The sequence below is a fragment of the Bos javanicus genome, chromosome 8, assembly GCF_032452875.1.
Source record: "Bos javanicus breed banteng chromosome 8, ARS-OSU_banteng_1.0, whole genome shotgun sequence".
Lineage (NCBI taxonomy): Eukaryota > Metazoa > Chordata > Mammalia > Artiodactyla > Bovidae > Bos > Bos javanicus.
In genome coordinates, this window is record NC_083875.1 from 44,262,850 (window position 1) to 44,289,050 (window position 26,201).

Below are 26,201 nucleotides of genomic sequence, written 5' to 3' on the forward strand. Positions count from 1 at the left end.
TGGTCTAGTATCAAAGAATAGTCACAGTGATCTCAAAAGGTTATTCAAACATTTTTCTCCCTTTTCCAACTATTTATCTACGTGAAGCTGAACTGTCCTAATGTATTTCAATCAAAACAACAGATTGAACTAAATACATATGGCAATCCAGCTGTGTTCTATTAATAAGCCAGACATATAAAAGTTATTTGTAAAAATGTGAACAAGACCACCCTCTCTCACTAATATGCTTTGGAAAATAGTTATTTTTCATTAAAATGTTGCTTATGTTAATTTTAAAAGATTTAACCAATGTATTCTTGGTTTTTCAGTTTTAGTTTCTAATTCAATAAATATCAATAGATATAATCCACATAAACAAAAGCTCATAAACAAAACCTCTTTGAACGTCCTTGAGAATTTGTTAGAGTCCAAGAATTTTGAGAACCTCCATATCACAGGAGGATGGATTTCAGAGCAAATGGAATCAGCATCTCCAGAGCTGCTTAGTTAGCAGTCAGCCAGCAGGAAAGGCCCAACTGGTCGCACCTCACCTCACACCTTAACTGGGGATATTTCTTTGAGTGACACAGCCATTCACCACCACGTGGGGCAGTGGATAGCAGAGCTTTGGACCGAGAGCACCGACCCAGGCTCTCAGGTCCAACTCTTGATCAGATCTGGAATCCATAGCCTGAGACCTTGGATCAGTTACTTAAGTCTACACAAAACACATAACATGGGTGAACACTGCTATTTACAGCACAAGAGTGCAGAGGAAGGCTCGGTGCTTGATAAATGTTAGCTGCTGTTGTCACCACAATCACAACACACTGAGAGCCTCTCTCGGCCACCAAGCAAGACAGCCACCATGTAGTCTGCCCGAGAAAAGCACCCTTGCTCTCAACGTTCATCTTCAGGGACCCCAGGAGGGCTGGGCTGCACCCAGCGGGGCTTCCTGAGCGCAAATGAACTTGGACAGGAGCAGAGTCCTGGGCTCCCGGGCCTCTCTGAGGTCAGACAGTAGCCTTGAGTGCAGTCGCTGTGGTATCACTCCCCTAAGTCATAATCAGGAAACGCGGAACAGCCTGTTTCTCCCACAAGGCAGTCATGACAGGGCTATATCAAATGTCAGACACAAACCTGGCACCTGGAAAGCAAACCCCTCCACTTGTGTACCTGCCACGAGTGGGCAGCACCTCTACTGAATGAGACAAAACCAGCAGGTGGAGAACTGCTGACCTGCCTTCCCTTCTGCCAGTCCCCACCTCCTCGTGTATCGAATTCTGCTTTTGAGAAGCTTAGTAACTACGGTCCTTCCCTTTAATAAGATGGGGATTTTATTTATTTGAGGGGACTGCTGCCGTTCCAGGCTGAACTTTTAGCTCGCTATAAAGTTAATGTGCTATTCAATGTTCATTCCAGGCAAGGCTGTGGGGCTGTGTATTCTCTGCCACCCCCAGAAGGCCATTATCTGTAATTGCCCATTACCATGCGTAATTATTTCTCCTGGCATGGTCTACAACCTCCAGGACTGCACGCGGGTATAGTTAACTGCTCCCTCTTACCAAATCTGTGAAGGAATCTTTACTGACCCTCCATACACTGAATGGTATATTCCAAAGCCGACACAAGACCCTTTTACAGGCAAACTCATCTCAAATCATGAACATTCAGATCCCCTCCAGATGTCCCTTTCCCACTTTCATGGAGTCTTCCCTCCCCTCAAATAACAAGAAAATAAAGCACAATCAACTCTTCATTATGTGGGGGCTGATAACCAAACTGGGAATTATCTAGAGTCCTTTATCCTCCCTTCTTTTGGATTTGGCTGCTTAATTGTATCATGCTTTTTAAAGACTACTGGGAGAAGGTGGAGATAGTGGAGGGGAGAGAGAGAGAGGGTGAAACCTAAAAATTTTAATTCAATACGTGTGTTCCCACTTCTAGCGTTTTTTGAGGAGGAGGAGGAACTATGTCCAAATCAGTGATTACGATGGGATTTGGGGATTCCAGGTGCATTTAAAGTATTAATTCTAGAACTGACATTTGCTGACACAGCCCAAAATGTCACCTTATATTTACCTCACTTTTCAACGTTAGCTGGGAAAGAGGAGAGGGGTGGGGGACTACTGGCTGTACACGCAGATGCCGAAATACCCAGCCACCCCTGGCATTTCTGTGTCTTTTCTGCTGCATCACTCAGGTATGAGGGCGTGAGACGTACTCTAAGCTATTATAATTTTCACGCACGAAAAGCTAGGAAGGAGCCACCCCATCTCTGTATGGTCACTAACTACAACTGCACCAAGACCCTCCACAGAAGCTCCATGATGGATACAACCCTTCACGTTTGCCGTTCTGATTTTCATTCTGTCTTCCCTTCCTTTTGAATAAAACTCCTCTGAAATAAAAAGGAAGGGACTCTAAAAATAAACATTTGCCCAACCTTTCAACCATGAGCTTTACAAAAGCCAGGTAAGGGAACCACAGAGAATTAAACCTAACAGTTTGCAGCAAATCTGACAACAGGGAAGGTATAGGAAGGAAACGTTATCCTTCGTTTCGATACCCAGAGAAGCTCAAGTGGCAAGTCTAAGGATGTGCATGCGGTTTACAGCAGGACCCCATCTTACACCTCATAATTCACCACCAGGCTGTGTCACTGAGGGAAAAGGAAGCCACTTATATATGAATACCTTCAGCTAAGACATCTGTTGCTAATGACCATTTCCTGAAGAAAAATACACATGACCACTAACTATCCACATGCTGGCCTGAAGGTGCATCAACCACCAAAGTCAAGACAGACTCCATAGACAGAGGTCAGGGAGACTAAATGGTCAGTCTACTGCTGTGGCCTTGTGGCCAGCTGCTGCCAACTGTGTGGAGCTGATCTTAAACCATGTACACAAGCCACTACATACCAAGTAAAGTGACTGCCCCCAAGCTCTGCTGTCTCTTCACAGGTAACTGCTCCACCAAACATGTCACTGACCACAGGGATAAGAAGGCACAGCAAAAAGTGTCACACTTGTGATGGTTCCTGTCTCCCCATGTAGGGGCCACCCGAATCCCCAGCCTCTGTATAGTCAGAGAAAACTCTGCCAACCAGGTCTTCCAAGCGAGGCTTCAACTGAGACAATGCCTTTCCTTTCTGAGGGGTGAGAGCCAGAAACCTACAGCTTTTGAGACTGGCAGAAGCAACAGCTGAAGGGCCATGGGGGCTCTGAAAACTTGGGATATATACACATGTGTCATACATATGTATACATACAAGTGTGTGTCTACATACATATGTGTACGTCTACGTATCAATCAACTTCCTAACTGCAAAGAAAATCAAATCTCAGCTGAAATAAATGATTACTAATAGCCAATCTGGGCCTGTCAACCACAAGGTTATATGACGACCAAGAGCATGAGTGAACCAGCTGTATCAGTGACCAACTCCTTACAACTACAGTCACCCTGGCATCATGTACATTTTCATCTTCCAGATCCAGGACCTGTGTTGTGCAGATTTTGTCCATCTGGGTCTCTGGAAATCTAACATGCTCTCAGAAACTGCATTGCACAGAAAGGTCTCCAGTATCAAAACCATGTGGCAATTCTCCAAATAAACACAGAAGCAGGAACTCTCTGCGTGGGTACAGCCCATGGCATGGTAGGAGGACTACATAAACTCTAAAACAGGGGGCCCGTATCTGCAGCAAAGCAGCCAGCCAACTCTGTGGGCAGCACCGGGTATCATTGGAGGCTGCGTCAACCGCCAGCCTCACTCGTGCTTCTCAAGGTTTGTTCCATCACAAAAACAATACCGGATTGACAAGTCAGAGAATAAAGATGTCTTCTACTCAACAATAAAGCAAGAGCAATTATCTGAACCCAGCCAACAAAAAGCATCCACTTCTATGAACACACCAGTTTTGAGATGAAATTGTCTGCTCCCACTCCCCACGCCCAGAAAGGAGACACCAACACAGGCAGAGCCTGGAGACTCACCTGAGGCTTTTCTGTCCCTGGACTAGACCCAGCCCCGAAGTGGCAGTAAAGTTGACCTGAGCAGAAACTAAAGGGCTGGGACTGAAAGAATTTCAGAGCTAAAGAGCTGAACTTACTGAAAAGACCACTGCGGATGCTGTCACGGAAAGGACTCACCAGAAAGTCAACCACAGAGCAGGTGACAGAGCTGCTCTTCTACACAAGTTGAGCAGTCACAGTCATTTGTACCAGGAGGCCAACTTGTGAGGGAAAGCTCTCAAAAACTCAAAAGTTGCATTCATTCATTCCTTCCTTCTATACCAACTGGGTGCTTAATGGTTTAATTCTAAAGTAGGAAAGGTCATTTTGTCATAACATTACCATATGCAGGTAACTCACCTTAGGTTCAGGTGAGTCTGAAACGAGGAAGCCCAACAACTACTCAGAATGTGCAGGACTTTATTGCAAGTCAAAATACAGACTGCAGACATGCATTAATAACGAAAATTAAAAAAATACGTAGACAAGGGGGAAAGACAAATAGTACAACAGGAATACGACACCCTAAGAAAAACTAAGAAAATAATAAGCAGCAGATTATTAAATTTGCAGGGACTGAAAACACCAAAATAGGGAGGAGAAACAAAGTCACTGCAGATTAAATATGGAGAGCTTTAAGCCAATTATAAAAGATCAAAGAGAACAAGAGAGGGGAGGAGTAGCTTTACAAGTAACCGAGATAGGAGACCTTGGGAGAAATATGACCAGGGTAAAATCATTACAGTTTACAGTGAAAGTCATCTAGGGATGGCTCCAGACAGAAATTCACTAGAGGCACTCCAGAGAGAACAGCATGGGTACAGCAAGCAAAGAGCTCTTTATTTTCAAAAGGCACACAACTCCGGAGGGTTGTTTCTTTCTGTGCAGAACCATGACTAGGACTGGCAAGGTGAAGGATGCGGTGGCTTGAGCCGTATTCTGGATTCCATACCATCCATCTGTGGCTAGGAGCCTCTGTGTGGTCTGCATTCCATGGCCCCACGGGCCAAATGGAGAGGAACTGCTGTGGAATTAGCAGAAAGCCTATCTCTGAAACTCACTTGACACTTTATCACCTGCCAGAAAATCTGATCTGCCCCCTTTGAATAAGGTCAACTTCTCCCAAAGTCTCAACGCTTATTAATTATCCTAGATTTTAACCAAGAACAGCAGAGTCAAGAAAAGAGCTGCTAATGCGAATGATGTTAACTTTTAACTATAACGTCTCACTGGTGAAATAATCTGTTATTTACATACATTTTCAGTGGCTACCAATAAAAACTCGATGAGGCTGCCACCTGGAAAGAGCTGCCTGTAGCTTAGAAAGGTGCCCTATGCACGGAGGAACACGGAGTCCTGAGTAAAGTCAGGTCTTGAGTCCAGGTCTAGTGTCTTCTTGCACTGATGGGAAAAACTAGCTCTTCACTCTGAGTCTGAGTAGTTAATTTGGGGTATTTTTGTTTAGCAAATACACTGGATGCTACATAATATCAGAGTCAGAAAGCCAAGAAAGTACACAGTACTAACAACAAATGACCACTACAACTTGCATTTAAGATCAGGGGTAATGCCTGATTTATCAAATTTTATTTCTTACCAAAGATTCTACACATCACCATATAACTTTGAGGCTGGTTAAAGCCTATGGTATGACTTAAAATACAAAATGAGAAAATGTAGTATATTAATAATGTAGCACTTACTGAGAAAATAAATCTCAAGCAAAAAAAAAAAAAAGGAGAGAGAGAAGCTCTGGACATCAACTATTTTGCTTACCACTGTACCTGGATATAAACTGCTTACGTAGCTTAGTAAACTGGCTACCTAGTGGGTCCCAAATTACTATCATGACCAGAGTAAGGGAGCTCAGTACAGGCCATGAGCATGGGCTGCTGGAATCCCAACTCCACTACTTAAAATATGTGTGATCTTAAGCATGGTACTAAATCTGTTTCTTTATAAGTAGAAAAAATAGTTCCTATTTTACAAAGTTGTTGTAGAGATTAAATGAGAATATAAATAACAAAGCAGGTAAGACCATACCTGGCATGAGGCAGACAGTAAATGAGGGCTCATAGTACTGTAATCATTATTATCTCCTTTGAAAACATGATGCCAAAGAGTTGGGAATTCAACAGATTACACACCCAGGCGGCAAAGGATAAAGCACTGCCCGTTCTCTCCCTTTATACTCAGGAATCAGAAAACATTATTCACAGTCGTGCATGGATCCTCAGTTTGAGAAACACCCCTTATTCCTGCCATGCCAGCTCCTGGCAACACAAACTAATGTGAGAATTACATTTCTTTGCATAATCACCCTTTCTATGCTCTGTTTCTTCAGTCCAACCCAATTCTCCCCTGCTCTTAGATGCAAGCTTTTGCTGCCTGTCAAACTCCTCTCCGTTGCTGTAAATAATCTCTCTCCCTCTTTTATATTACCTTTCAAATATTTATAGACTGTTATTCTCCTTCTCTCCAAGCCATACATCATTTTTGTTGCCTTTCCCTTGGATTCTCTCTAGTTTATCTACATCTTTTAGAAAAAAACAAACCCCAGGTGCTTCATGATGAAAACAGCACACCCAAAGCTAACAGCCCTGAGCCAATAAGGCCCCTTATTCAAAAGCCACCAGAAAACTCTTTGATGTGCTTCTTCTTCCTTTTCCCCTGTAACTCCTAATACCATCTCTCAGATAAAAACATGGGAGAGTGCAATAGGGAGGTGACTACCACCCTCATCCAGCAGATGTCGGGGCTCCACAAGGCGGCAGCGACAGGGTGGGGTGCCCTGGGACGGCTGCAGACACACTCAAACTTGCTAATGAGAAATTATGCACAGTACATGTCGCTCCCACTTGTGCATTCCTTCCTCATCCACTGCGTTAGAAATGAAGGTGTTGGAATCATGTCCTTGGGACTCCTCTTCCCTCCCCGGCCAGGTCTGTACCAACGTGCCTGCTTTCTTCATTCGACAGGCAGGGTCCCAGGTCTGAATCGTGTTACTTCTGTCCAAACTGAGAGGGGCGGCAAGATAGAGGAGGTGCTCTACCTGTTTTGCTGATGGTAACTTCCTTCTACTCAAGTCCTGGATATCGGTGTGGTTCTCCAACACTCCCTACTCCCTTTAAAAAGGGTGAGAGATGGCTAACACTAAAGACATGTGTCAGTACAACTAAGAAAACAGAAAGAAAAAAGCAAAGCCAAGAAAAGAAGGGGAACGCTTACTCATACTTCACTGTGTGAGCATTAAGATGGATGCGTCTCAGAGACTCCTAGTTGCTGGTGTACAGGCTGGGCTGGAGGAACGGTGAGGGGTTACATACGCCTCACTTAGAGCCACAGTTCACATGTCAGCTCGTGGAGCTAGGTTTTTGAAGAAACACACACACACACACAGTTTATGGCTAATAGGGTGGGTCACATCCGGCCTCATTCCTCTGCTCCTCGTTGTAGTATCTGAAACTTGAGTTTGATGGCCTGAATTTCTGTACTTTGTTGTGGTTTACAAAGTTTTACATTAAAATCTTAGTTGAGCACCACACTGATTCTGTGAGATAAACTGGGAGGCATTATTATTAATATTTTATCTATTTCACAAATGAGAAAACAGACTACTCAGAGAAATAAATGAACTGCTCAAAATCAAAAAAGGCTGCCTAACAGGCAAGTTTTTGGACCCAAGATCTTATGTTCTTTCAACAACATAGAGTTTCCTCCCCAGGTATCAATATAGTTATCCAGGTAAAAGCAAAACTCTGTTTCCACGTATCTTCATCTTGAAGACCTTTGATCAAGCCTCTACTACCACATACCACTCTCTTAGAGGGACATCTGGCACTAATAGACTGGTTAATCTGTTAACTAATCTGACACTACTCTGGAAATTGGTAAATAACAATTAGCCCTCACCCTGGGGGAAGCACAACCCGAACATGTATCAACCAAAGAAGCAGTAAAATCATTTTGAACGAGTCTATGGCTCAGGAAGCAACAGTCAGAACTGGACATGGAACAACAGACTGGTTCCAAATAGGAAAAGGAGTATGTCAAGGCTGTATATTGTCACCCTGCTTATTTAACTTATATGCAGAGTACATCATGAGAAACGCTGGACTGGAAGAAACACAAGCTGGAATCAAGATTGCCAGGAGAAATATCAATAACCTCAGATATGCAGATGACACTATCCTTATGGCAGAAAGTGAAGAGGAACTAAAAAGAGCCTCTTGATCAAAGTGAAAGTGGAGAGTGAAAAAGTTGGCTTAAAGCTCAACATTCAGAAAACTGAAGATCATGGCATCTGGTCCCATCACTTCATGGGAAACGGATGGGCAAACAGTGAAATAGTGTCAGACTTTATTTTTCTGGGCTCCAAAATCACTGCAGATGGTGACTGCAGCCATGAAATTAAAAGACGCTTACTCCTTGGAAGGAAAGTTATGACCAACCTAGATAGCATATTCAAAAGCAGAGGCATTACTTTGCCAACAAAGGTCCGTCTAGTCAAGGCTATGGTTTTTCCAGTGGTTATGTATGGATTTGAGAGTTGGACTGTAAAGAAGGCTGAGTGCCGAAGAATTGATGCTTTTGAACTGTGGTGTTGGAGAAGACTCTTGAGAGTCCCTTGGACTGCAAGGAGATCCAACCAGTCCATTCTGAAGGAGATCAGCCCTGGGATTTCTTTGGAAGGAATGATGCTGAAGCTGAAACTCCAGTACTTTGGCAACCTCATGCGAAGAGTTGACTCATTGGAAAAGACTCTGATGCTGGGAGGGATTAGGGGCAGGAGGAGAAGGGGACGACAGAGGATGAGATGGCTGGATGGCATCAGTGACTCGATGGACGTGAGTCTGAGTGCACTCCGGGAGTTGGTGATGGACAGGGAGGCCTGGCGTGTTGCGATTCATGGGGTTGCAAGGAGTCGGACATGACTGAGCAAATGAACTGAACTGATGGGTAACATACAGTCTTATTTCATGTAACATTGGTAAGGATAAGATTAGTCTCCAGCAGCCTGGATTATCTGACTAGACAAGTGTATCCCACTCTGCAGTCATGGCTGTGCCGACTTATTATACACCAGACAGTAATATTGGAATCTGTAGACCACAGCTCCAGACAAGAATGTAAAATGGTTCAATCTCTGGAACCCTTAGCTTAACTTGAGCTCTGCCCATGGTTACACTGAATGAGGGCATTAAGAGAAGTTGGAAGAGTGTGAAGAACATGTCACGTGCATCTGCTCCACCATGGGGACATTTCTATTTGGCTCTGGTCTGCTGATGGGGAACCAGATGAGCCACAGGCTCCTCCACTCATCTACAGAGCGCAGTGACCAGGGCCAATCCTTGGGCTCCTGGCCTCTGCAGTCTGCCCCCAGCTGTCTCAGTCTCCTGGCTTAAAATACCAAATAGTGTGTGTGGCGGGGCGGGGAGGGGGGCGGGCAGGGATTGCAACTCATATCACAAAGTGCCAATTCCATAATAAACGAGGAACTCTCCGATAAGAAATTCAATAAAGAAATGGACAAAGGACACATACAGATGGCTCACAGAAAAAATACAAATGATCTTGTAACATATGGAAAAATGTTCAGTCTAACAAAGGAAAGGGGAAATATCAACTATATCAACTATATTTGTTTTCTATTGCTGTGTGACAAACCGCCACAGATATAGCAGCTTTCAGTTCAGTTCAGTTGGTCAGTCGTATCCGACTCTTGTGACGCCGTGAATCGCAGCACGCCAGGCCTCCCTGTCCATCTAAACCAATGCAAATGCATTATTCTTGCAGTTTTCTGGGCCCATAGTCTGACCGAGGTCTCTCCAGGCTGAAATCAAGGTGTTAACGGGTCTGTGTTTGTTTCTGTGGGCACCAGGGGAGGATCCTTAACCCTGCTGAGTCAGAATGCTGGAAGAATTCGGTTCCCTGTGGTTGTAGGACTGAAGTCCTATTTCTACACTGGCTGTCAGCTGAGTTCCAAGATTCTAGAGAACTCCTGAAATCTTTGCCTTGGCACCCCCTTCCTCCATCTTCAAAGCCAGCCACAGTGGTCAAGTCTTTTCCTGACTTTGAAACCTCCTGGCATCTTCTGTCGTGGCATCTCTGGTGCAGCCAGGAAAGGTTCTCCACTTCCAAGGATTCGGGCATTAGAATGGGCCCACCTGGAATCTGGGGTCCACCCTGCTTGCAGACCCATGAATTAGAATCACATCTGCAAAGTCCCTTTTGCTCTGAAGGTAACATCTTCACCAGCCCCCAGGACAGGGGTGAGGACCTCTCTGGGGGGCCATTATTCTTCTGACCACCCCACACGTACCAAACTTTCAGACTAGTAAAGCCCCGCAGAACCTAGCACTGCCAGTGTCATGGCAGCTTCTCTCTGGAGGGAGTGCTGCAGGCAACATCTACCAAAATTACATGTAAACTTGCCCTCAAAACAGTCCTCCTGTCCCCTACTTCATCCCGGCTCTACTGTCACCACCCTGGTGCAAGCAGCACCCCTTTGCCTGGGCAACTGCAGTCTTCGCGTGCTCCCCCTTCAAACTACACTCCACACAGCAGCAGAGACCTCTGAAGAGAATAAATCAGACCACAGCACACACCCTGCAACACTCCAGTGACTTCCCATGGCACTCAGCATAAAATCCCAGCTCCTTCTGTGGCCTCCAAGGGCCAGCGAGTTGTGGCCCCCAGCTACGTCACCCTTGCGCTCAGCAATGAGCACATCAGCCTGCATCCTGCTCTAAGCGCGTCTCACCCTGCAGTGCCTCCTGCCTGGCTCTTCCTCCAAACCTTGACCACAATGGCTCACTGTCACTCAGGAGGAGCTCGGATTCAATCTCCTTCGAGGGGCCCTCTTTCCCTAACCACCTTGTCAATGCCATGACCCCTGCAGACACATGCATCCCATCACTCTGTCTCCTCAGTGCTCCTACTTTCTGAAAGCATCTTGCTCACTCACTGGTGTACTTGTTTATCCACTGTCTCCCCTGCTAGACGTGCAAGATCCACAAGAGACAGATGTTTTAGGCACTGATATATACCCCAAGCCTAGAAAAGGGTCTGACCCAATGCAGTCACATAATGAATATTTGTTGAATAAGTGAAAAATGAAACAGGTGGAAGAAAGGGAAAAAGGGAGGGAGGGACTCTGGGCCAAACAGTCGACTTATCAGCAAAGATGAATTCAACTCAGTTCAGCAAACATTTACTAGTGTTAGATGGATCCAATCTGCTTCCCTGAATTACTGCATATACTGTATTTTGGATAAACCCTCAACTTCAGGACCAGAGTAAAGGGTGATGCAAAAATAGGGGGTAGCTTTATAAATGCTGAAATTAATACCACGTCAGCTGGGAGCATACACTGGACTGAGCTGACTCTGGGTGTCTGAAGCATATCTGAGAACTCTCACTGCCAATAAACATCAGAAAATATGCTATTACTTGAATACTGAATTGGCACTTCCTTCTGACAACAAACCAGCTACTTATAGCCTATTTTAAGAGTTTCTTGTGCATTTTTTTCTGAAAAGTATGCTCAGAGGTATTGTACACTAAGACGGGATTAGTGATTGTAAACTCCGACAGACACGAGAGACCAGAGGAAACTGCGTTTGAAATACAATTTGGTTCAGCAAATTTGGTCATCACATTGAATTTTTTTACAAGTTGAAAAGTAAGACACCTTTAGACTGAGACAGAAATTCAGACACGCACTTACAGAGATGCTTGGGACCACTGCCAACGGAACCATGACTAGTCAAGAACCAGTGAGACAGCAGCCAGAGCCCCCAGGGGCCCATGGGCTTCACAGCACTTCACAGAGCATTTCTAGGCTCAGAGTCCAGATCACCTGGCAGAGGTACAGAATTCACAGAATCGCGCATCAGGCCTTACCCTGGGTCCCCTTCTCTACTGGCCTCAGCCCTCTGAGAGACTTTACTGGAGTTTAAAAGTCCTCATTACCCAAGAGGCACAGATTAGACTGGTGTATGGGCTTCCCTGGTGGCTCAGCTGGTAAAGAATCCACCTGCAATGCAGGAGACCCCAGTTCGATTCCCAGGTTGGGAAGATCCCTTGGAGGGGGGCATGGCAACCCACCCCAGTATTCTTGCCTGGAAAATCCCCATGGACAGAGGAGCCTGGCAGGCTACAATCCAAGGGATTGCAAAGAGTCGGACACAACTGAGCAACTAAGCACAGCATACGAACAAGGACAGAAGTCAGCAATAAAGCAAAAATTGCAGACCTGGGAGAAGGAAGAAAGGAAAGAACAGATGTTGACAAGATAAAAGCAATCATCTCATGTGAGTCTACAGGTGATTCCAGAGGCCAAGAAAGCCAAGCTAACAAAAGAGGCTGTGTTCAGCAAAAAGGTCATGAGAGGGAGAGAACGCGGAATTCTCACTCTGTAGATTGAGACTTTCAGTTTGGGAAGATAAACCCTATTGAAGGATGGTGAGGAGGGTTGCACAACAATATGAATACACTTAATGCCACTGAACTGTGCACTTAAAAACAGTTAAAATGGTCAATTTTATGTTCTGCATATTTTGCCACAATAAAATCTTTCAAAAATAAATTAGCTAGTAAAACAACAGACCAGACAGAAAGGCATTCACAAGATCCAGTGTGTGGCTGAAGGGGTAGTCAATGGACAGGATCCCTGAACCAGCAGATAACCAGGAACCCAAGGGTCAAGGACTCGGGGGGACACTGTGGAACAGACAGGAGAAACAGCTAACACAGATGAGCTTTCTGACATTCCAAAAGTCTCCTATGGCAGCAAATGTAAAGCTGTACAGCACTACAACAACACTTACGTTACCACCTATAAAGTTTCCCAATGCTATCAACAGCTATGACAACCTATGATCTACTCTCTTCTCACTGGTAATGTGGAGAACAGCTGTCCATTCTCCCCAGCTCTCGGGTTTCTCTTCTGCTTTCCACACGAGTGATGGCAGTCTTCCACTTTTAGAAGCCCAAAGATAAAAATTGTTCTTGCTACGTTTCTAGGGCAGTAGAATCCCCTCTCCCTTGTTCTGGGGAAATGCTTGTCACCCAAGGTCTAGGAAGTTGCTTAAGCCCTTCAGAAACAAACCAATGTTTCTATCAGCCAATACTACAACAAAGAAAACCAGTCACCAGGTTCTTCTGTGGTTTAATTCCTCAAACACTACTCCTTTCACTATAAAATATATGGGATAATGAGGGAAAATAGGATATTTTTTAAAGGCAGTATTAATATATTAATATTTCTAGTAATAAGAAGATGCAATCCCAGAGAATCCTCCATGATCTAAACTTCTGGTCACCAAAGACCCATCGACTGGGTTTTGTATCTTTATAGTTTCTGCCTGAATGAAGGCATGCTACCTTTTAATTTTAAAAAACTTTAGCATGAATTTTCTGACGTTCTCACACACTGCTGGTGGGAATGTAGTAAAACAGTGCAGCCTCTTTGGAAAACTCTGACAGTTCCTCAAAAAGTTAAACATAGTGTTACCGTGTGTGCGTGTGCTAAGTCACTTCAGTCGTGTCTGACTCTTTGTGACCCTATGGACTGTAGCCTGAGAGGCTCCTCTGTCCATGGGATTCTCCAGGCAAGAATACTGGAGTGGGTTGCCATTTCCTCCTCCAGGGGATCTTCCCGGCCCAGGGATAGAAACCACTTCTCTTATGTATCCTGCATTGGCAGGTAGATTCTTTACCACTAGCACCACTTGGGAAGTGTTACCATATGCCTCAGAAATTGTGGTCTTTTGAATATAGTCAAGAGAATGCAACATATATTAATACAAAACTGACACCAAAATGTTATGGAAGCATTGCTCATAATAGCCAAAAAGTGTAAGCAACCCAAAAGTCCTTCATCTGATGAATTAAAAAACTCACCATATCCATACAGTGGAGTAGTATTGAGTTTTTAAAAAGGAATAATAAATATTAATACAGGCTACAATAGGGGTATATCTTGCAAACATCAGGCTAAGTGAAAAAAGTCAGCTATGACCCCAGTGTAGGAGCAGACGGAGATGACTACAAGGGAAGAGTTTCTTTTAGGAGATGAAAACGCTCCACAGTTAGATTACAGGGATGGTTGCACGGCTCTGCGAATTTACTTTAAAAAAAAAAAAAAAAGCACTGAATTGTACACTTTAAACAGACAAAGTATGCAGAATATGAATTATACCTTAGGCTGTTAAACTAATTTGAATTTTTAGGCATTTAAAAAATCAGAAACACTTAAAAATATCACCAAAATTGCAGACTGATCAGTGATTTTACTCTGTATCTGTAAGTGGGTTCATGATCACTAACACAGTGTTTTAAAACAAAATTTCAAATTTAACCGTCATTAATTTATTCAGCAAAACTTTACTGACCATGTACTACAAAGCCAGGTACCGTAATAAAGTTACATGATGAATAAACTGCAATCCCTGCCCTTAAGATTACATTTTCACAATGGAGACAGAAGTGCAAATCAGTCACACGCTTCTTTTGACTTTTTACATATACTGTTATAAAACTAATTTTATTTTGTAATAACTTTAAATGGAGTATGATCTATTAAAATATTGAATCACTATGTTGTACACCTGAAACTAATAATACTGTTAAGTCAACTATACTTCAATTAAAACCAATTTATAACTTTAAACACTGTATTTACCTTTTTTGATGGCTCCGAATTTTCAGTCTAGCCAAGGTAGACCAGTAGGCTACTTCCTATATATTTTGTTGTCAACTTTTTTATAGAAATACTGTTTATGGAGAATTTCTATCAGGTCAATTAACTGCTATATTTGACATGTAAATAGAGACTGCTCTTAGAATGAATAAAATTGATTGAGATGTTATACTAGGCCATCAAAATGATCAGTACAATTAATCTTAAGGGTTTTCTTTCATTCAAGCCTCCTATTCTTACTTCAGTTTAAGGAGATTTCATTTCATTAAACATTCTGGAAATTTCTTTGACTCTGAAAATAAAATTGGGGAATACTTTTATCTGAAGTCCTTTTTACACCCAATTTCTACATCTTCCATCAACTTGAAATTGAGCTCTGTCTAAAATCAAATGGAGCTCATCTCATCTAAGTGGCCAGAATCCTAGAAATATCGGCTCTCAAGCTAAATTGGTAAAATGTTTAGGTTTTTCATTTGAAATGCTTCTTTCTGTGCAACATGGAAAAGTGCAAAGATAAAAACTGAAATACTTTAACTCCACAGGAGATTTTTAGAGCAGCAAAACTACTTGGTATGATACTATAATAATGGGTACACACCATCATTTATTCAGAGAATGTACACCACCAAGAGTTAACACTCTGGACTTGGTGATGGTGGCATGTCTGTGTCGCTCATCAGTCGTAACAAATGTACTTTTGGTAGGGGATGCTGATAATGGGGGCACTGTCTACGTGTGGGGGCAGGGGATGTATGGGCAATCTCTATACCTTCCTCTAAATTTTGCTGTAAATCTGTAACTTCTCTAATGAATAAAGTTTATTTTTAAAGAAACTTAAATAACTCAACATCTTCAGCTGTTAGTTCATCAGTCATTTCTCACTGGCAAAAAACTGCATTGGGACATTATTCCATTTTAAAACTACCACACTGCATGTTTGTACAGCATTTGAACCCTTAGAAAGCACACAAGCAGGAAGGCATGTGCTGCCTACCGAATGAGTTCTTTCTCTGTGCTGAAGTGGAGTTACTGCTAGCTAAGGAAGAGAAGTGAAGGAGGGTGTCCTGTCAATATCAGACACAGGCCTGGCTGACCTAACAGGGGAAAGGTGAGTGAAAGCAAGTCACAGGTCACAGGTCACACGCGCTGGGCAGTGGGGGAAGGCCTGAGACGGCAGGAGGCGGCTCAGCATGGGGGAGTGTGAATGCGAGTGTGTGTGGAAGCCCAGGGTGCTCCAGAAGGGAGGGCCCCAGGAGATAACATTCAGGTTCTCACTTACAAAGGACACATATGCCAAACCAAATTCTCTACAATGCAGCCCTTCATCTGACAGCTCTGCACAGAAGAGCCAAGAATTATGGAGACTTTAGCATAAGCTCTAGGTAAAATGGCCTTCTTTCTACTTGCTGCACAGGAGGCTAAGGAAAAGCAAAATGCAGTATGAAATAAATAGGAAGGAGCCCACATGTCAAAGAGGAGGAATGCTTATGAGATTTTTTTTTCAAGTCAGCTGATAACTTTCAAAATATATTATTAATATATTACATATATTATGCTTATGAGATTTTTTCAAGTCAGTTGATAACTATATATATGTGTGTGTGTGTGTGTGTGTGTATTGCTAAAATTTAAAAAGTAAAACCATAGAAATAATGCTGAAGTTGTTATTAACTCATTGTCATTTATAACTAAAGTTGCTCACCTTTTTTTCTGGACGCCTCCAAAATGGCTGGGAAGAAATCATTTGTTAATTGATAGTACACTTATTAGCATATCTGATCCTGTTCATATAAAAGATACCACTGAACAAAGCATTTCTTCAAAACGTTGTTCCTTCACAGTGTTACCCACAATTATAGAGTATTTTATAATCATTGTTGGAGGAATCATCCAGCAGTGTTTTGATCTAGCTTAGCCAATCTTTAGCTAAGGATCGCAGAGATTGTGGTAAGTTAACTTACTCAGAGGGATCAGCTCTCTAATAGATGAAATGACAATTCAGCAAATTCAATTTCCTTCACAGTGGCCTCAGGATTCAGCCAATAATCTTGGCAATAATTCTTGGGCACTTTCAGGAGCCAAAAGGAGATAACTAAGAAGCCTCAAGGACATAAACATCTACTGGATTTCACTAAGCCACACTGCCCTTGCAGTCAACATCATGTATTAGAAAGAGAAAGTGAGCAACCTGCCCCTTCGTGGGAGCCAGTTGGTGGGCTGCACCGTTCCATTACAACTTTCACCTTTCACAAAATAACTGCAAATCCTAGCGTTCCACATTGATATAACGGAATACCAGGCCATTAAAAAATGCCATGGTTTTATATTAAAAAAAAAACTACACACAAGTGGAAGCAATATACTCCTGCTATGTTAAATATATACATTATAGATATACATATACACAGGAAAACAATAGACAGACAGGTAAAGCTTCCACCTGTAATCCTGAGGTAACAAATAGAAGACCCACAAGTTGGGGTTTGGAACGTAGTCATTGAGTATGTTTTTGTACTCTATAAATGTTTACCAATTCCTGCATAAAGCTAAATGTTATTTTAAAGAAATTCTTATCTCTAGAGATGTAATCTTAGTTACACATTTGTCAGTAGTACATGATGTAGGGCAGGAAGTTGGACACCCCATGTGCTACATAAAACTTAAGGAACATCCTTCAAGCTGTCTTGTCTGCTTCACTCTCTCTCTCTCTCCCTCTCTTCCTCCATCCCTCCCTCCCTTCACTGCCTTGTCCATTTCTCTCTTTATATAGTTTAATTCTACTGGCATTTCTGTTTTCCTCTTGCTCATGTCCCAGAATTTCATGATCCCAACTCAAGGGCTTCGGTGGACGTCCTGTGAGTGATGATGATGGACGAGGCTCCTGCCCTGCTGAGATGAGCTGGGCTGGTTCGGAAGGGCCCATCTTCCCAAAGCAGGCAAAGCCTCCTGCCCTCAGCTGAGCCCAGGGCACCGCACACCACTGGCTTCCACACTCCCTCCCTTGGAGCGTTGGTTCAAGACTCTGAACTGACTCCAAGGTCCATCAGCTCCAGGAGCAAAGAAGGGAATCTGGTCACATCCTCCTTGACCCTGAACCTTCTGTCATGCTCCTCTGCTGCTTCTATTTGTAACTTTCCCTATCACCACTCTGAAATGCCCTGCAAGAACTTCTTGGTCACTGTGAACTCCATCTAGCCTGAAATCCTTCAAGGCTTCACCACGGTGGGGTATAAAATCAAACATGAAGTGCAATGTGGGATACAGCAGGGTAGGCCAAGTTCACCCATGGTTCCCAACAAAATGCCCAGGACTAATGCTGATCCATCACGGGCCTGTCCCTGTATTTCTCCCTGTGAACACCAACGGCTGCAGCTTTCTGTGCCAACCGAGAATGGTGCTGCCCCTGCTGTGTTTCAATTTGCCCATAAGCCCCAAATCCCGTCTGAGGATTCAACCATAAACTCTAATCATAACTGTCCATTTTCCAAGAAAACACAGCAACTATTCTCACAACCTCCCTTCACAGGCAGGCGGCAAATCCGTGGGCTCTGGGATGGGACAGACCTGGACTGAATCCCAGCTCAACTCAGCCTTATTCTGGGGCAGTTTCCTTACCACTGGTTTCCTTATCTGTAAATAGGAATAGTAATTCCTACTTCCTAAGATATTTGTGGACATCAAATGAGCTACTCCCCTCTCTACTCCTCTGGCACCCCCACCACCATTCCCGTATCAGACCTCCAGCTGAATCCGCCAGGTCTGCCCTGACCCGATACTATCTTCTGGTAATTAGGTACAGCTTAAAATTCCAAAGTGTGAGAATCGTATTTCTGATAGATATACTCCTTCCCTTCTTATGAATAGGAAAGTTCTGAAACGGCTATAAATATGTTTTATGCACAACAAAGCTAAAACAAGAAAATAATACCATCCCCTTTGTTAGCTAGAGATTCTGTAGCCCCAGGAACACACCCAAGGATAGGTGCACAGACACACCTGCCTGCAGCAGGTACTGTAACTCTGTCGCTCACCTGGCTTCCCTGGTGCCCTCTAATCTTCTTCTTTATAATAGTCAAGACTCTGAGGATCTTAAAAACCCTCAAAGAGCTCATCCCTCATTTTTGAGAAGAGGAAACAAGACCACCAGAGAGCTTAAGATACTTGTCTAAAGTTGCACAGCTATTTAATGACAACTAGGCAGCTGACCAAAGCCTTTGACTGTGTGGATCACAATAAACTGTGGAAAATTCTGAAAGAGATGGGAATACCAGACCACCTGACCTGTCTCTTGAGAAACCTATATGCAGGTCAGGAAGCAACATATAGAACTGGGCATGGAACAACAGACTGGTTCCAAATAGGAAAAGGAGTACGTCAAGGCTGTATATTATCACCCTGCTTATTTAACTTACATGCAGAGTACATCATGAGAAACGCTGGGCTGGAGGAAGCACAAGCTGGAATCAAGATTGCCAGGAGAAATATCAATAACCTCAGATATGCAGATGACACCATCCTTATGGCAGAAAGTGAAGAGGAACTAAAAAGCCTCTTGATGAAAGTGAAAGAGGAGAGTAATAAAGTTGTCTTAAAGCTCAACATTCAGAAAACTAAGACCATGGCATCTGGTCCCATCACTTCATGAGAAATAGATGGGGAAACAGTGTCAGACTTTATTTTTGGGGCTCCAAAATCACTGCAGATGGTGACTGCAGCCATGAAATTAAAAGACGCTTACTCCTTGGAAGGAAAGTTATGACCAACCTAGACAGCATATTAAAAAGCAGAGACATTACTTTTCCAACAAAGGTCCATCTAGTCAAGGCTATGGTTTTTCCTGTGGTCATGTATGGATGTGAGAGTTGGACTGTGAAGAAGGCTGAGCACCGAAGAATTGATGCTTTTGAACTGTGGTGTTGGAGAAGACTCTTGAGAGTCCCTTGGACTGCAAGGAGATCCAGCCAGTCCATTCTGAAGGAGATCAGCCCTGGGATTTCTTTGGAGGGAATGATGCTAAAGCTGAAACTCCAGTACTTTAGCTACCTCATGCGAAGAGCTGACTCATTGAAAAAGACTCTGATGCTGGGAGGGATTGGGGGCAGGCGGAGAAGGGGACGACAGAGGATGAGATGGCTGGATGGCATCACCGACTCGATGGACGTTGAGTTTGGGTGAACTCCAGGAGTTGGTGATGGACAGGGAGGCCTGGCTGCAGTTCATGGGGTCACAAAGAATCGGACAGGACTGAGCGACTGAACTGAACTGAGGTAGCTGACAACTTTAGCCCAGTGATTAAGCACAGCAAACTAACTTATGAAAAGTTTACTTAAAACCTACTCCAAGGTTACATTTCATGGAGCCTTAGAAGGCTCAAGATTCTGTGAATCTCAGCGGGTATATTTAGTATGAAATATATGTCTTTATATTTGCCAATGGGATGTCGCAGATCCTAGTTTGGTGAGCTTCTTAGAGCTCCTGTATTCTAGACCAGTGCCATTAAACAGAACTTTGTGAGAAATGGAAGCACATACTATCCCATATGGCCAGCTTTAGCTACGTATGTGCCTGTTGAACATCTGAAATATGACTAGCGCAACTGAGAAACTAAATGTTTAAAATTTTTAAATTTATTTTTACTGTTGTAAAATACATGCAACATAAAAACAAACATCTCAACCATCTTTAAGTGCACAGTTCAGTGATACTAACTACATTTGTGATGTACTGCAACCATCACCATCATCCATCTCCATAGCTCTTTCCATCTCGTAAAACTGAAACCCTATACTCACTAAACAATAACCCTCTATTCCCCTCTCCCCCCAGCCTGTGACAACCACCAATCTACCTTCTGTCTCTAAGATTTTGATTACTTCAAGTATGTAAGTGGAATCATACAGTATTTGTCTTTTTGTGACTGGTTTATTTCATTTAGCATAAAGTCCTCAAGGTTCATCCATGCTGTAGCATGTGTCAAAATTTCCGTCTTTTTCAGGCTAAATAGTTTTCTTTTTACCACATTTTGCGCTTCCATTCATCTGTCAGTGGACACCTGAGGTGCTTCCACGTTTTAGCTATTATGCATAATGCTGCTATGAACATGGATGTAGAAATACCTCTTTAAGATGCTGTTTTCAATTCTTTTCAGTATGCACTCAGAAGTGGAATTGCTGGATCATGTGATAATTCTATTTTTAACTTCTGAGAAATCACCATACTGTTTTCGATAGCAGCTGTACCATTTTACGTTCCTACTAACTGTGCACAAAAGTTCCAATTTTTCCTACATCTTCACCAATATTGTTATTATCTGGTTTTCTGATGGTAAGCATCCTAACTGGTATGAGGTGGTATCTCATTACAGCTTCGATTTGCATTTCCCTAATGACTAATGGTATCAAGATCTTTCCTTGAGGTTTCTACCACTTGTGTATCTTCTCTGGATAAAAGTTTTAATTTTACTTCATTGTAATTAAATTTAAGCAGCCCAATGAGGCTAGAGGCTTCCATGTTGGGCAGTGCAGCTCTAGAGCACCATGATTCTCAAGGTAATTTACAGATCCAGTGCAGTAAGCACTGTGAGATTTGGAGGCAGATGGATCCATTCAGGTACTTTTAGTCTGACAGATGTAGCCAGTCACTAAAACTTTTTATACCTCAATTTTCACATAGTATAAAACAGAATTAATACCTCCTTCTTCTAAGAATGAAATCAATCAGTATACATCTCTAGCCCCTGATATACTCTTAGCGCATGAGAGAGAATTTAAGCCAAAGAGACATGCCTTGCCTCAATTCCAGTGTCCATGGAAACTCAGAACCCAGAATCTGTTTTTTTTAGATATGTTCCCCAAGTGGAATTGCAGTCCTTCCCAGAGAAAGGACTTTCAGCTTTAGGAAACAAGGATCTTTGGCTCCCACCAGGAGGATCCCGTGAATGGAAGGGGCTGACTGAGATGAATTCTGGACTAACTTCTCCGGTATTCTGTGATTTTGACTCTGTCCAGATTCAGCCTTGGCAAAAAAACAACAGGAAAGTGAAGCTGTCGAACTTCTGGTTCTAGAATTCAGGCCCACCTCTTTTGTGAGGCAGCCAAAACAAACCTTCAGAGGCAGGATCTTTTAAGAAACCCTCTAAGCTCTACATGTGCTCTGGGACTCAGAACCATCCTGAGGCTCTGTCTTTGTGGCCACACCCTTCTTCCCTCCAGCGGGCCCACAGGCTTACCTGGACCTGGAGCTGCCGTGCTGGGGGTGCTGGCCGGTGGCGGCTGCGAGGAGCTGCTGCTCTCAATCATCAGGCACGGGTTGCCGCTGCTGTTCTCTCTCTTGACCATCAGTTCAGCCGTGCTGGGCAGCGGGATGGGGTGACTGATCCCCAATTCCTCTTCCTGGGCCTGCTGCCGTCTCAGGGCCACCTGGAAGCACAGGGCAGTGGGTCACCCTCCAGCACCCCAAAATCACTCCTACAGCTTTGCCAAAACCACTGAAGCCCTGCCCATCCCAGACATCTCCATCCATTACCTCCAGGGATGAGGTCTGAGAATCCTTCATTTCTTCCCCCACCCCCAATTTCTTTTTATAGCCACCCAGGTAACTCTGATGTGCAGCCAAAGCTGAAAAATGGCTGAGAGTCAGAGGTCCTTTAGAGCTTTGAGTGAGTGCTGAAAAACTTTTCAATAAACAAATGTGTGTGTAGACTAGGAGGAAAGATTGGAAGAGAAAAAGCTGCAGTTAGCAGAGGAATTCAAAGTGAAGAGCAGAAGTCAGCACTGACAGATTAGGAAGGAAGGAGAATGGGATCACTCATTGCTTGCTTCCACAAATATGGAAAAGGCCACTGTATTAGGAACCTCGATCAGCAAGATATAGTAAGATTAGATTAGATCCCAAGGTACTCACTGTTTAAAAGGAGAGACACGAAGCAAACACACAACTACAATTCAAGACAAAACGTGAACCACCACAAGACAGGCACAAAAGGGGCTTTAAGTGCAAGGATGAGCGGAGGTGGTGCTGCAACGGGGCCGTGAAGAGCCGCATGAGTGAAGCCTGACAGGCAAGGATGAAGGGGCAGAACTACCCCCGACACGGGAGCAGGGTAGACAGTGAAGGCAGAGGCTGCTCAGGAAACCCACAGAGCCCTATTCGGTGGGGTGGAGGGATTGTGGAGGGAAGTAATGGGGAAAAGGGGGCTGCAACATGGTGTTGGAAGTCCCTGGAGAAAGAGGTGGAGGTGGAGAGAAAAGGAGAAAGCAGGTGTGATATCTCCCAGTGGGGGCTGGAAAGGACCCAGCATACCTAAGACACTACTCATGGTCCCTCTTCTTTTAAAGAACAGTGAAAGGTTGAAAAAGTTGTGTCCAAAAAAAAAAAAAATTGTATTTTTGTTTACAAGTAACCGAAAAAGGCAGACTTTCTGTTGAAAGTGACCACTGGTGATAATGGAACAAGAAAGGGAAGCACCTGTACCTCAGAGGCTGAAATACAAGCCAAAAAGTTGACATCAAAATGGTGAACCAGAAGCGTAACTACAATTTACAGACTGTTTTAGGAAAACTGTAGCCTTTAAATTGAGAAAGATGGTTAACTTGGAAGTAATTTTACTCCTAACAAGAGGAGTCTTCAACTTAAAAAAAAATCTTTGAATATAAGATTGAATAATTAAGTTTAAGTCTTGAGTTTTCTATTATTAACCAAGTTTAGAAACAGAATATTAAGGATTTGACCACAAATGTTTAAAAGAATACCCATGAACTTGTGAAGTATGTCAATGCAACAAAAAAGTGCACTTTAAAAAGCCCTGGTTTACACAAATCTCACACATGCACACAACATATAGAGTATTATACAGTCCATAAACTAAAAACACTTTTACTAAGACCTCTCAAGGGCTCTTAGGAAATGCTATTTAAATATGGAAGGTGAGGCAATTGATTTAAAAATGCATTTTAGGCTCTTAAGATCAATTTCAAGCTATTTTAGAATGATTGTTACATAGCTGTTTAAAGGATTTCACTCAGCACAGCACAAGCCTTCTGGTGTGGAAAACACTCGTTTTATACTATTAAAATAATTTTTAGCTCCTTTTGTTTTTAACATAGCGAACAGCCTCCTTACAAATTAGTACTCCTACTAATACAGCTTATTCAAACTTAATGGCCCTGCTGCTGTTAAGTCGCTTCAGTCGTGTCGGACTTTGTGCGACCCCATAGACAGCAGCCCAGCAGGCTTCCCCGTCCCTGGGACTCTCCAGGCAAGAACACTGGAGTGGGTAATGGCCCTACTCGGATGCATATTTTTCTTACATTATGAGAAAAATCCCCCTCCCAAGCATACTCTCCACACTAAATATTAAAGCCAGCAGCTAAATATTCAGAAAAAAATTTTCTACCTACAAAAACGACTAAATGCCGTTGTTTTTTTTTTCCAGTAAGTTCAGTGATGCATTTAAATGCTATATTCAGTGTATTCTTTTCCACTATAGATTAAGCTAAAAACCAATAAAGAATACCAAGTAAAACAACCTGTATTTCCATGACTTCCCTCACAGTCTGTGAAGACCGAATCTACCTATTTTAAAACATTTTTTAAAAATGGGTGTATATAAAAAGTATAATCTCTAAGAATGTTAAGTCCTGTTCAAGGCTCTTACTGATATCATTTTCAGTGGAGGATATTTATCCGTTCCTAACCAAAAATAGCACGTCGTTAGTAAACATTTCTTTGTAATATTTCATTGTAAATAACCTGTTTTAAAAGGATGGGACAACTTTTAGCTGGAAAGAATGTGTATTATTCTCTTCTAAAAATTCTTTCAGGATACCAACGACTTTATTTCTGTTAAGGTACAAAAGTACTGCCCCACAGCAGACAAAACCTCAAACGCTTGCATTTTCTCCTCTGCGTGGTCGTTTAAAATTCTTAAGTGTGTTTTAAAACACATTCAAAGTAACCGGTACTTGAATATCTTCGGTCGAGACAGCAAACTTTAAAGCGCAAATGAAATTTCCCTAGTGCTCAAAATGGCTGAGCCAGGATCCACCGCGGCGAATACGAAAAAGAGCGCCAAGAGCACAGCGAGGACCACGCCGCGCCGGCGTCCGTTAGGGCGACTTTTCCAGAAAAGCAGACTCCCGCCGCGACGCGTTATCCGTAGAAGCTGCGGCCGGCCGGGTCTCCGCTTCCCCCTAACCAGAACCCGAGAAGGCACCGTCCAACACCCCCACCCAATTATAAGCTCCCTGCTCGAGGCGGAGTCAAGGATCCGAGGGAGCAAGCCCCCCAACTCTGCTCAGAGAGTGAGGTCGGATGCCTAGGGCTCCCCGAAGGGCCGAACACCACAACTCGCTGCTGGAGGCGGGGTCAGAGATCCCGGGGACCCCTTCCCTAGCAGCGCGAACCCCGCAACTCTCTGCTGGAGAATGAGTTTAGGCATCTCGAGGACTCCCAAGCAGAGCGAACCCTGCAACTCTCAGCTAGCTCTGAAAGAGAAAGTCAGACAGTCAGAGGGTCCCCGAAGGGGCGAACCCCACAATTCCCGCTGGGTCACGGATCCGGAGCTTCGGGAGCCGAGTGAACCCCGCACCTCCCTGGCTCCGCCTGCGGCATCGGAGACGAGTCCAGGCCCTCGGAGCGCAACATCGGAGCGTGGCTAGGACCCCCGGCCCCGAGCGCGCAGTGGCTGTCGGCAAGCACCGCCACCTTCCTTCAGAACCCCACATGGCGCCCCAGGGACCCCAGGGGCTTTACTCGAAAAATTCGGGGCTGAAGCCCGGTTCCGGACGCCCGCACTCACCTGCGCGGCCATCACGCGCTGTCTCTCTGCTATCAGGTTGCACTTCTTGCACTGGCAGTCCCGCCACATGCAGAAACGCTTGTGGCCCTTGAGCGGCGACGCGTAGCCGTGGTTGCGGCACCGCGCGCACTTGGGCAGCCGCGGAGACTTCTTGCCCGAGACGGCGCCCGTGCCCGACGCTCCCGAGTCGGATCCGCTACCGCCGCCGCCGCCCCCGGCCTTGCCCTGCGGTGGTGCCCCCGGGGTTTGCGGGGCCTCCGACGGTGCGGAGGGCTTGCTATACGCATCATCGTTGGGCATGGTGCCCCAAGGAGAAGCGCAGACTCTCCGGTAGCTGCAAGGGGGTCACCCGGCCGACGGCGAGGCTGGAGAGGAGGAGGCGCAGAACGCGTACGTTCTGCAGCCGGAGGCGCAGCTGGACTGGCGAGGTCGGGACTCGCAACGCCCAGAGACGTGGGGGGTTGTGCCCTTTATTTGCGCGCGCGCGCGCGCGGCACAGAACTTCTGGATACTTTTCAGAACGTTCCCGGGACTGCCTGGGCGGGCGAGAGCTCTAAGGAGCGCCGTCACGCCCACCACCCCCCAATTCTAGCCACTCGGCTCCCGCTGCGTGCAAGCTTGCAGGAGCTGCAAACACCGAGGGCAGTGCTGGAGGGCTACTGCGAGCGCACACCTGGAGCAGGGGTGCTCCCCGGG

The 26,201-nt window shown here is 44.3% G+C and overlaps 1 protein-coding gene across 2 annotated transcripts in view; it reads right to left on the bottom strand.

Annotated features, from left to right (window-relative positions):
* The window catches only part of DMRT1 (doublesex and mab-3 related transcription factor 1), a 96,210-nt gene extending 70,231 nt beyond the window's left edge, over positions 1–25,979 (bottom strand). Inside the window, exons 1-2 of one of the 2 annotated variants that reach the window (XM_061425442.1) lie at positions 25,506–25,979; positions 21,936–22,125 (exon numbers count right to left, since the gene is read on the bottom strand). In XM_061425442.1, coding sequence (XP_061281426.1) covers positions 21,936–22,125; positions 25,506–25,805 — 490 coding nt within the window. In that variant the 5' untranslated portion in view covers positions 25,806–25,979. The remainder of the gene's footprint in view (positions 1–21,935; positions 22,126–25,505) is intronic. The other variant, XM_061425443.1, reaches the window with a different exon arrangement.
* Between the last annotated feature and the right edge of the window lie 222 nt (positions 25,980–26,201).